Raw genomic sequence first — 12,229 nt, forward strand, 5'->3', positions numbered from 1 at the left:
CTTCCTTCCTTCCTTCCTTCCTTCCTTCCTTCCTTCCTTCCTTCCTTCCTTCTTTTTCCTTTATATCTTTTTCTTCTTCCTTGTCTTCATTTTGCCTCTCAACCTCAGAACCCTGAAGATAAAGGAAGTAGTAGAAAAAAAGTTTTAAGTAAATTACTTTTATTATTTTCAGTTCAATGAATAAGCTTTGAGTAATTGCTAAATTTTTGTACTTCCTAGTATAAACTTAGTTGTTTGAAATAAGAAAAGGTTTAAAGAAGGAGCTAGAATACTAGTTTTGTGAGTTCTTCTTTCAGAAGACCTATGTATATCATTTTTCTGGAGACACACACACACACGTATATATGTATCTCCTGTATGAATTACCACGTGTTCTCATATGCTAAATTTTATGACTTAGGTATTTTCTAGTACTTTATTATGTACATATAAAGTTTTGAAGATGGTGATTATATTTTTTAAGTAAATATACTGTACACATGCTTTTTACTAGTTTGGATAACATATTTATATGCATATTATTTCCAATTTTTTAACCTTTGTTATTTATTTTAATTACACTTTTAAGACATTTCAGAAACCTTTATATTTATAGCACTGTGACATTGATGAGATGATCAATTATAAAGTATTGAGAACACCGCCATGTAATTGTTTATTTTTGACTATAGATATTATAGCTGAAGTTCAAATATCTAAACATGTTAAATAAGAGCTATGGAACATAAAGAGTTTGATGAAATCTGATGCCTCTGGAAAGTTAGTGTCTGTGTTTTGTGATACTTTAGTAGTATTTTAAAGAAGTTACATTAAAATGTGACATAAAAATTATTGATCATCACTGCTAAAGAATTTATGAACGATAACATAATATTTGTGAAGTCAATTAACAGATATTTGGTTATGACCACCATTTCTCTTTCTTTTTCTCTTTCTGTGCAAGGTGCCTGTGTCAGTGGCCATGATGACTCCCCAGGTGATCACCCCTCAGCAAATGCAGCAGATCCTTCAGCAACAAGTCCTGTCTCCTCAGCAGCTCCAAGCCCTTCTCCAACAGCAGCAGGCCGTCATGCTGCAGCAGGTAATGTGGGTTACCTGCTTTGGTGTTCTAGCATGACTTAGACGGTGTGCACTTTAGTTGAAAGTGCAGTGGGCATATTTGACAACTCAGTCTCCATTTGAAAGGACAACCTATTAGCATGCTAGAACATAAATGTAACGTTTTAATTATAGAACTCGTAAGAAAATCTAGATTGCTTAGGTTTTTAAAAAAAATTTTAAAGTCTAGAATAAGAGCAGAGGGAGATGTAATTTGAAAATGGAATAAGTCAATATTTAAATATTCAAGTGCTTAGGTACATTCGATTTGTTGACTTACCAAGAAAAATGCAAAAATACTTACAATAGTCGCTTTTAAAACTCCTAACGCCTTAGCATTCCTTTTAGTTCACAAAAGTATGAAATTTGAATTGACCACTTTGTTAAAATGGAGAATGTTAACATCCCCAATTTTCCTTTTCATAGTATACTCATCGTTTAGAAAGAGAAGGATCTATTTATTATAATGAAATTAGGCAGCTGAGCCACAAATTTATGAAATTTATCTTTTTAAAATAACATAGTGTTGCTAATATATACCATATTGGAACCCTGAGTGTATGTAGACTTTATGTTATACAGTTACTTATTATAGAGAAAATAATGTGCTTTACCAGACATTTTTTATATATAATTACTTTGCTAACTTCTGTGCTGATGACTACAGACCAATTACTTGTAAATCTGACATTGTTCTGAACATCTGATGGATTAAGTTTTTTCCAATAAGAACTGAGCAACCTGATTTTATGTAGCTAAATTTTTATTTTTACAACTGGTAGAGTATAGCCTAGTTTTTATATGCCAGTAGGACTTCAGATGTAATAATTTAAAGTATTAATTTGGCTCTGAACCTTTAGAATACAGACTTTCTATACCCTATACCCTTTTGTTTAGGATTTTTTGGATTCTGGATTGGAAAATTTCAGAGCTGCCTTGGAAAAAAATGTATGTAGAGCTATCTCTTTGAATCCAATGTATATTTTTTTGCTGTTTTTATGAGATGAATCTTAATGGATACTCTGCCATATGCCAGTCTAGAAGAGTTTAGGAGATTTATAATACGTGAAACTTTTGCCTTTATTTATTAAAGTCAAAATGGTTTATTCAGCAACAACTACAAGAGTTTTACAAGAAACAGCAAGAGCAGTTACATCTTCAGCTTTTGCAGCAGCAGCAACAGCAGCAGCAGCAACAACAGCAGCAACAACAGCAGCAGCAACAACAACAACAACAACAGCAGCAGCAACAGCAGCAGCAGCAGCAACAGCAGCAGCAGCAGCAACAGCATCCTGGAAAGCAAGTGAAAGAGGTAGGATCCGGTTATCTCATTGATACATAACAGTTTGCAGTTAAGAAGGGGCTTTGAGTGGCAAGAATCATCTTAGATCTTCCTATAACAAGGTTCTTGCTGTCAAAGTTGCAGTATTATATATTTTTACTGAGCTTAATAACAGTGACAGGCTCTCAGGCACTCCTTTTTTGTAGCATGGAACTTGAGAGTTACAATCTAATGCTGCTGTTGTCTAATGTTCACTAATGAATCACAGTACAAAGAACAAGCTGTGTGGTGGACAAAGTACTGATTATCTTGTATTCATAGAGAATCTAAGTTGGTGAGGGAACCTTATTTTTCTCAGTGGTGCAGCTCAGAGAACATGCATGCAAATTTGGCCTATTGTTGGGGGTGGGGAGACTAGGGGAGAAACTGGTTGAGCACAGATTTCAAAGTCACAGGCCCCTGATTAATGAACTGCTACTGTAGGTTTAGAGTGGCGAGTAGAAAGTTACAGTTTGATATGCTCATAAATCAAACTGACAAGCGGGCTTCTCAGGCCTAGCTTGCACTTGTCAGCAAACTGCATCAAATATAAACATAATACAAACAAAACATGTTGAAGTAGTTAAATTGATCAGCAGGTATCAGAGCCGTTGTCTTCAAGCTGCCCATTATGCAAACGTACAGGAAACAGTTTTGACCTCCTGAGGCTTTGTTTCTGTTTGGATTTCTGAATAGAATTTCAGACAGCCATCAACTACAGAATAGAAATTGCTCCCTTATTTCTCCGGAGGCTTTGGGCAATCCACATGACTTGCTCCATTATGCAGTCTGTTTTCCAGTGAGCGCATCAGAAGTTTCTCTTTCCCCAAACTAAAAAGGAAAGGTCTTCCACAGCAGCTTGTCTTTCTCTGAAGTGTGACTGCCATCTCATACCCTCTGGAGTCCAAAGACCTCTGGTTTGTCTTGTAATGCCTCACAAAATTGGAAGTTATACTTTTTCTTATAATAAGGGCACTTTTTTTTTGCCTTGAACATAATTCTGCCTTTAATATATTCAACAAGAGAGGAGAAGAGAGAGAGAGCTAACAGGCCTATCCTATGAAGGGTACATCCCAGTTTACTAATAGATCACCAGAGACCACATTCATGGACCTCTGCAGATCAAACTTATTCAGTTGGAAAAAAGAAAAAAAATAGCATGTTGTAGAAGTTGACTATTTCTGTAAAGTGGTGTTCTTTTAATCTAGAGAAATTTATTATTATCTACAATAAGTAGATTTTAAAAAGCCGAACCTTTATTACATGCTATCTCTAGACCTTGCTCGATACTTTTTTGATGCAAGTTCCTTGATTCTCTAATACTGTTTAATAATTGAAAGAAAGGCAACTGAAAATCTAGAACTTTACTCACATTCTGCCCCTGAACTTTGACTATGGGATAACCAAAAAACCCACTCAGGCAATGAAAGAAGTGTGCATTTCTCTGTAAGAGAGCTGTTTGTGCAGACCATGTCCTCTGCTGTTTACTGGTTTGGGTTTTCTGATACCTGCAGCAGCAGCAGCAGCAGCAGCAGCAACAGCAGTTGGCAGCCCAGCAGCTTGTCTTCCAGCAGCAGCTTCTCCAGATGCAACAACTCCAGCAGCAGCAGCATCTGCTCAGTCTTCAGCGTCAGGGACTCATCTCCATTCCACCTGGCCAGGCGGCACTTCCTGTCCAATCGCTGCCTCAAGGTATATACAAAATGTTGTGCACGCTTCATTTCAAATCTTGTACTTTCTGCCATTTCATGATCTTTCTGCCATATACCTTGAGAAATTTTGTTTTTATGACTTTCAAGTTTATTATTAAAACATGATTGTTAACATGGTGGCATGACCCATTTTCTAGAGGCTCAGAAATTTGACCATATACTGCTTTCAAATGTGAAGTAAAAATTTCAGGTGTTTTGTTAGATATTAAATGTGTATTTATTAGTCTTATGGGCACAAAACAATTTATAAGGGCAACACAATTTAAGCACTATTGAATGTACAGGAGGGATCTGCAGGGCATTGGATTACTGGGAAGGCTGACAGCAGTCCATTTAACTAAGTGAGCTGATAGGAGTTTGGTGGACAACTGATAAGAGAAAGATAAAAGTTCCCAATCTTCACACTGAAATCACCACATGTAAAAGAGAGGCTTTATGAATTTCTATAGACCACATTACAAGTTAAGCTTTGTAGAACCCCATCCTATGTCATAGGATATATCCATTCTTTTTTCTCTCAAATAATATTGCCTATGTATGTATTGTAAACTATAGTTTTAAAAAATCTGTCAACTGTATTCTTATTTGTCTGTAAGAAAAATTTGGAGGTACTCTGATAATACGGTTGTATGTCATATCCATGACCCTTCACTTTTGGGAAATGGAAAGAGTTTTAAATAAAAAAAGAAAAACAATGGTAAACAAATGACTGTGTGCTAAAATTCTCAATTCAGGTAATTTATATATCATTATACTTTATAAAAGGATATTCTAACTTGCATTTGGATTTTGTTGGTACAAACATTGATCCAAATGTACATTAATTCAAATTAATTGTATTTGTCACAGAGGAGTTCATATTGTAGTAGCATTGGCTGCACATTTTGCTGACTCTAAAGGACATACTAAAGAAAATCAAGAGTATCGTGGTAATGTTCTCTCTTTTAATTTATCAAATTAATGTCTCTTTGGCTTTTTTTTCCTGATTTTCCTCTCTCACTTGACTTCAAATCTTCTAATTCACCTGATTGAAGCACTCCTAGGAAATCAAAAAAGATAAAGTTTAAATAGCAAAAGAAAAGGCAATAAGCCTATTTTTCTGAGTTATTCTAAAGAAAATTGAAATAAATGATAGCATCATTACATCAATGAATGTTCTATTCACATTCTTCTTTAGAAAAATAAGTACAATTTAAAGACATGAAAAAGTAAGAAAGAAAAAAGAGTTTATAAAATTATTTCAATGTAAACATAGATTTCTTCAATAGAAACTATACTAAAACAAACAATTTTTTTTGTTTTCAGTAAAGTTCAGATGAAATCGGTATTTAGGATATAACTATATGAGAATTTCATCAACAGAAAAGCATGATCTACCACAATCTTATTTTATTAAATCAATTCAAGTAAACATTTGAAGAAATTTTAAAATATTTGCTAATAGGAGCACAATGTAACTTGTTTAAAACATATTGTGAAACCACATTCTTTCAAAACAAGCAAAAAACATCTCTCTGAACAATGAAATTTATAATAATACAATCATTCCAATAGTTTTCAAATAGAAAGTACCTGAAATTCAAATTAAAATTTATTTTCATAGAATCCTTGTTTCTCCCTTTTTTTTCTGTTTTTATCCTTGATAAGATATATGAGAGATGAAATGAGAAAATGGTGAACATTTAGGGAAAGGAAAGTAAATCTGAAGATATCAGTCTTTGAGCAGAAAATTTATATTTTGAAAAGGAAAAAAGATGATCCCTAAACTATGTTTTCATTAATATAGGTTAAAATAATCCATTTGAATAATTGTAGGGCCACAAATGTAGTTGGTTCACTGATCAAAGTTTCTGTTGTTGCCATGTAAGCCACACAAACCGGCATCATCATCTTATTTTTTATGATTTAGATGATTAAGTGTGAAAAGTATCACTGTGGATGCTCATTGTATGTTGAATACACTAGCTACAGTAAAGGAACCTAACATTACGGTACTGTGCTGGAATCCCAAAACTAGAATGGGAAATTGTTGTACAGTCTAAGCCCTGAATCATTTCTTCCTTAGTTAGAGGTTAAGGTAAAAGTATTTTGAATATTTTTATTATCAGTTTCCAGTTCACTTTGCACCAGGTTTTTGGTTGGTTGATATTAGCCTTGAAAAATAGCCATATAAAAACTAAGTAGGATTAATATGCAATGATGGATTAATGGATGATGTTCTCATTGTGTCTTTAAAACTGTGTCTTTTTTTTTTTTTTTTTTTTTGAGGAGTCTCACTCAGTCACCCACATTAGAGTGCAGTGGCACCAACTCAGCTCACTGCAGCCTCCGCCTCCTGGGTTCAAGTGATTCTCCTGCCTCAGCCTTCTGAGTAGCTGCAATTACAGGTGCCCACCACCATGCCTGGCGAATTTTCATATTATTAGTTGAGACAGGGTTTCACCATGTTGACCAGGCTGGTCTCGAACCACTGACCTCAAGTGATCCGCCTGCCTCAGCCTCCCAAAGTGCTGGGATTACAGGCATTAGCCACTGCACCTGACCTGAAACTATGCCATATTTTATTTATCCCTATAATTTAGCACAACTTCTTCATGCTACTTTTAGAGTTACAGCTTCTTAAATTATATTAAAATATGTGCATATAACAATGAGAAATAGCAAAATTATAAGAATTTTGGTAGAATAGCAGATTTATCTACATTCTTCTCTGAAGTTTTATATTTATCATCTTAGTGTAAATTATTTTAAATATTAATCATTTAAGATCATCATTGGCGGGGCGCGGTGGCTCAAGCCTGTAATCCCAGCACTTTGGGAGGCCGAGACGGGCGGATCATGAGGTCAGGAGATCGAGACCATCCTGGCTAACACGGTGAAACCCCGTCTCTACTAAAAAAAAATACAAAAAACTAGCCGGGCGAAGTGGCGGGCACCTGTAGTCCAAGCTACTCGGGAGTCTGAGGCAGGAGAATGGCGTAAACCCAGGAGGCGGAGCTTGCAGTGAGCTGAGATCCGGCCACTGTACTCCAGCCTGGGCGACAGAGCGAGACTCCGTCTCAAAAAAAAATCATCATTAATATTAATTTTGGATTTTAGTTAGGCAAGTAAACTTCCATCTCCTAAGTATATGTTTGGTTTTATACAGACTGATGATAGGTATATACATAAGTATGGGTATATAGGTATATACATACATAAGTCAAATAGAAAGGATGGATTTATAGTTCCATCTTGAATAATATACTCATTATAAATCTATGTAATATGAAAACAACATAATTTATATATTATCTGGTAATGAAATTTAGTGAAACATTTTAAAACCAGTATCATTGTCTATTGGTTAGGAAAGACGAAGTTAACTTTAAACATTGATATTTTTTGACATCCGATAAACGTTTGTATACTCTAATCCATGATATATTCACACATTTACTATGACTATAGGGATAGGAATACATGTGTTGATGATTTTCTGTCACTCCAAATTTTTACATATTTTTTAATTTATAAAAGTTACTTAAAAGACAAGATTTTCATTACCAATTTGAAAGACCAAACAGGGAATGCTAGATTCTAGCCAGGAATTCTTCTGAATTAACATATTATAGAACGAGAGAATCTTGGAATAAGAGTGGTTGAATAACAATTAAAAATGAAATGTATTGAAATAAAATATAATAATGTTTTTAGGCTGAGTTAGAATTGTGCTGAAGATAGTCTTTGGGCTCAGTATTCAGCCAAAATTAGCTATTTGGCTTTGGCTTCATTCTATGCTTATGGAAGTCTAAGTAGCCAAAGGCCTACTTCTGGCATCCTGGATTTACTGCTTAATCAATGATCCTGTGCTTGCATAGATTACTATTGTATGTAATTGTAGCAAAAACACTAGCAATATGAACAATTCATGTCAGGCAAAATTATTACCATGTCAGTATTCCCTTTCAAATATCAGAAAGTTTTCCATTTGTAACTTGGGGGAAAAAAAAAACTTATTTGGTGCTTTATGTGCTAAAATTTCATCAGTGAATTCAAGTTTAAATGTACATTTATCATTGCAGGTATAAAACTCTGCCAAGCTACCTGTGAATGCTGTTAATTTTATGCTTAAAAAAACTAGTAAATACTTACATATATAGAAAAATATTGAGTGTGTTGAGTTAGTTTTTGAAAAACTATAAAAAAGATTCAGATTAAATTATATCATAACTCTATAATTATTGTAGAATTATTTTGTGAACTAGAATGTATAATGTTAACATGAATTTAATTCCATTTATCTCATAAAATTTTTTTTAAAGTTTTATTTGGCAATTCTTTACATCTTGAGAGGAAGACTCAAAAGCAGTGTGTCAACTTTGCTACATTAAAATATGACTAGAAAAACGAAACATCATTGGTTTTGTAATAGAATATCAATCACGCTTTTAAAATGCAACCTATAAAAAATGATAGTACTAATTTTTGTTAGTATCAGATGTATTCACGTATCCCAGGAGTTCCGTCTTTGGTGAAGATAATTTCTCTTTGATCTCAGTTTCAGCTGAATACCTACTTCTGCTAAATTTGGCATTTGGACAAGTGTGTATTTAATTCACCTCTCAGACAGGCATTTTAAAGATGGACATTGTATCTGTAGGTGATAGTAGACCTCTGGTCAAATATAAATCAATAATATGTTGAGTTTGTCAAATTATAAGTGAACACCCAGGTCTCTGAAGGATACTCCAGAAAGTGGAACTCTCTTCTGAAGAAGAGAGATAGGTATCCAGAGGTCAAGGCTGGTAGGGAAGTCTACTTTTGTAATATATACCCTTTTCTGTGATTCAGTTATTCTGGCCATGTGTGTATACTAGTTTTTAAGTTTCACATTGTAAAATATAAAATTTAAGATGAAAACTGAAAAGTACATAGTAATATCTCAGTGATTCCAATTCAAATATTAAATATCAATTTGGCTTAACGGAATATATATGATACAAATGTTTCTACCAAAACTCAATTTTATTACTTTAAATTATAAGTAACCTTAGAAAATAAGTAGAGTATCACTAAATAAGTTCGTTAAAAATTAATGATATACCTACTTTGCATCATAATATATACAATTATTTATTTAACATTTAAAAATCAATTACTGGACACAGAAAAAGAAACGACATTGAAAAAATCTTTTATTTTTTTGAGTGTGAAAAAGCTGCTAAGGAGATTTTTTTACTAATAAAAGTTGCTTTTTACTTATTTTAGTAATAAGTAAAAATCAACTTAGCATTTTCAAAGCTGTGTTGAAACTAGTGTAGACATTTTTAAACTTCGTGTACCTTAAGGACATATAATCTAGATATGAATTAATTTTAATTAATTCTTAGCACAGTGCTTGGCAGCTTGTAGATGCTCCACAAACTCTGAATGTGGGATTAAAGAATTATTATTAGGCCAAGTACAGTGGACCACACCTATAATCCCAGCAATTTGGGAGACTGAGGCCTGAGGTTCACTTTAGCCCAGGAGTTCAAGACAAGCCTGGGCAGCACAATGAGACCCTGTCTTTACAAAAAATAAAATAATGAGCTGAGCATGATGACGTGTGCCTGTGGTTGGTCACATCCCAGCTACTTGGGAGGCTCAGGAGGGAAGATCACTTCAGCCCCATGAGGTCAGGGCTACAGTGATCTGTGATCATGCTATTGCACTCCAGTCAGACCCTGTCATAAGAATTATTATTAAGTTGTATTATCTGTGGTATGATAGGCAATTTGATTAAGGAATTACCCTTTCATTTACTCAGCTCCTGTGGTAAAAACCTTTTAATGTTTGTGGTACTGGCAGTGAATAAGCACAAGCCCAAATTATTATCCAAAAGTAGAATAGGGATTCCCAATTTTTTGTGGCCATGGAATTTTAAAATTGAATAATTACCAAACTTTTTAGCACTTCTAGTGTATATATCCTTGAAATAAGAGAAACCGAATAATCTTCACTTAAGATAAAAGTTGTCTATTAATCATAATAGTCTAGTCCACAGATTCCCAGAGTATGTTTGCCAGTACACGAGTGTTCTGGCCAAATTTTAAAACTCTTTCAAGTAATATTCTTTGAGCTTTCACTGACTGCAGGCACTCTTACAGACACCGGGCATATGGCAGTGAAGAAAACAGACAAACAGACAAAAATCCCTGCCATCATAAAACATACACTTTAGTGTAGAAGGCAGACAATAAATAAGTTAAGTAAAATATATAGTTAAGTTAAATAAGTTAAGTAAAATATATTTCTCTCCATAGGAGAGAAACAAAGGCAAGAACAGGAAAAACCTAAGTAACAATAGGAAAATGGGGTGACCCTCAGAAGGAGTCCTGAGGAAAGGGTTAATGAATAATGACCCGAAAATGTGAGGAAGCTCTGCAAGAGAGTAGCTCTAGAGCAAGGCACTTAACTTTTCTTTGCCTTAGTGTGCAAAGGCAAAGGTTTGGGGTATTAGATTAGATATCATATGTGAAGCACTTAGAAGAATGTCTGGCATATCAAAAGCACTATGTAAGTATCAGTTAAATAAAACAGAGACGAAGAAGACTCTAAAGAGAACTGAGTTGGGGTTGAGGGAGGGAGCTGTATAAACAGGAGTTTAGTTTTGAACATGGAAAGTTTAAGAAACTGGATAAGGTTACATGGCATTTTCAAATAGAAAGACTAGGGAGGGGTGTGGGCTAGGGATCAGTTGGTGACTCCTAAACTTACACCTGGTATTTAAAACTTACACAAACTAGTGTAATTGTAAAAAGTTTCTTGGGTTTTTCTTCCTCAAATATAATTGGAAAACGCTGACTTCAAAATGAGATTCAAGTTTTCCTTGTTACTACACATCTCAGAACTATTTTACATGAATAATAAAGTCTCCAAGATAGAGAACACGGACCTCTTAGATTAACAGCATTTATAAGACTACTGTTCCATAGAACACTGTTTTGGAAATACTGAACTTGTTATATCACTGCCTGAAAAATAACCTAGATTAATTATTGCAAACCATCAAGACTTCAAAGCTCATAAAACTTTCAAAATTGTACAAAATCAATTGGCTAGTTGTTTCACATTTTCTAAGTAGTTTTGTATGCATATAAAAGAGCAGAGCAATTTTTAGGTTGAAAGCTTTGTCCCAAGAGCAAGGTAATAGTTCTCTTTTTAAAAATGTACCCCCAAAATTATCTGTGCATTGGAATCACCTTTGGAGCTTCAAAAACTACTAATGCCTGTGTTTCCCTTCTAACATTGTGGTTTTATTGGTGTGGGTTGTGGTAAGGTCTTAGAAATTTTAAAATATGCCCAGGTGATTCTAATATGCTGACATTTGAGGACCCGCTGCTGCTAAAATGAATCTTTTTGACTTCTTTTATTCTCTGCCTCTTATCTGTTATATAATATTTTAAGACTATTTCTTCCTGTTTTTAATTAAGAAACATTATTTGGATTATTTGAACAGGTCATTTATTCATCTAATCTTTATTGAGGGCCTACTAACTGCCTAATATTTGTTACCTTATTGCGATAGCGTGGTGATATCACTAATTTTCAGTACAAATGAATAGTATCATAGAAATCTACTTTTAGAAGGCAAGTAGATACTTACGTAACTAAATTATTAATAAAATCCCAAAACTGAATTACTAGTAACATCATTAGTTGGTATAATCTCTAAAACCATCTAAGCCGTTAACTGAGATGTAAAATGTTGTTAGCCACTCAATCTATGTTAGAAGTAACTAGTGCCATATACAATTCTGTAGACATTAGTCTTGTATTGTAGCAATATTCATATAGAGTATGCCCTTTAAGAGTCACAAAACTTCCATGTGGGCACCAATATGTCTTCAAGAAACGTATGACTCTATTATAATCAATGAAATTCACAAATATTTATTGAACACGTGCCAGGCACTGTTCAAGGCAGTGGAGATATACCAGTAAAACAAGAAATTCCTACTCTTATAAAACTTAAATTGTATTAGAGGGAGACTGGTGATAACAAGAGGTAGACTAGATAGATAGAAAGATAGATAGATAGATAGATAGATAGATAGATAGATAGATAGATAGA

At 34.0% G+C, this 12,229-nt stretch overlaps 1 protein-coding gene across 7 annotated transcripts in view; it reads left to right on the forward strand.

Annotated features, from left to right (window-relative positions):
* FOXP2 (forkhead box P2) overlaps positions 1–12,229 on the forward strand; it is a 277,840-nt gene that overhangs the window by 210,478 nt on the left and 55,133 nt on the right. For 3 of the 7 annotated variants that reach the window (XM_023228239.3, XM_023228233.3, XM_023228235.3), the window contains 3 exons: positions 944–1,081; positions 2,210–2,410; positions 3,934–4,111. In XM_023228239.3, coding sequence (XP_023084007.2) covers positions 962–1,081; positions 2,210–2,410; positions 3,934–4,111 — 499 coding nt within the window. In that variant the 5' untranslated portion in view covers positions 944–961. Of the gene's footprint in view, positions 1–943; positions 1,082–1,995; positions 2,047–2,209; positions 2,411–3,933; positions 4,125–12,229 lie in introns of all 7 variants that reach the window. The other 4 variants (XM_023228238.1, XM_023228237.1, XM_023228234.2 and 1 more) reach the window with 3 other exon arrangements.

This window comes from Piliocolobus tephrosceles, chromosome 8, assembly GCF_002776525.5.
Source record: "Piliocolobus tephrosceles isolate RC106 chromosome 8, ASM277652v3, whole genome shotgun sequence".
NCBI lineage: Eukaryota > Metazoa > Chordata > Mammalia > Primates > Cercopithecidae > Piliocolobus > Piliocolobus tephrosceles.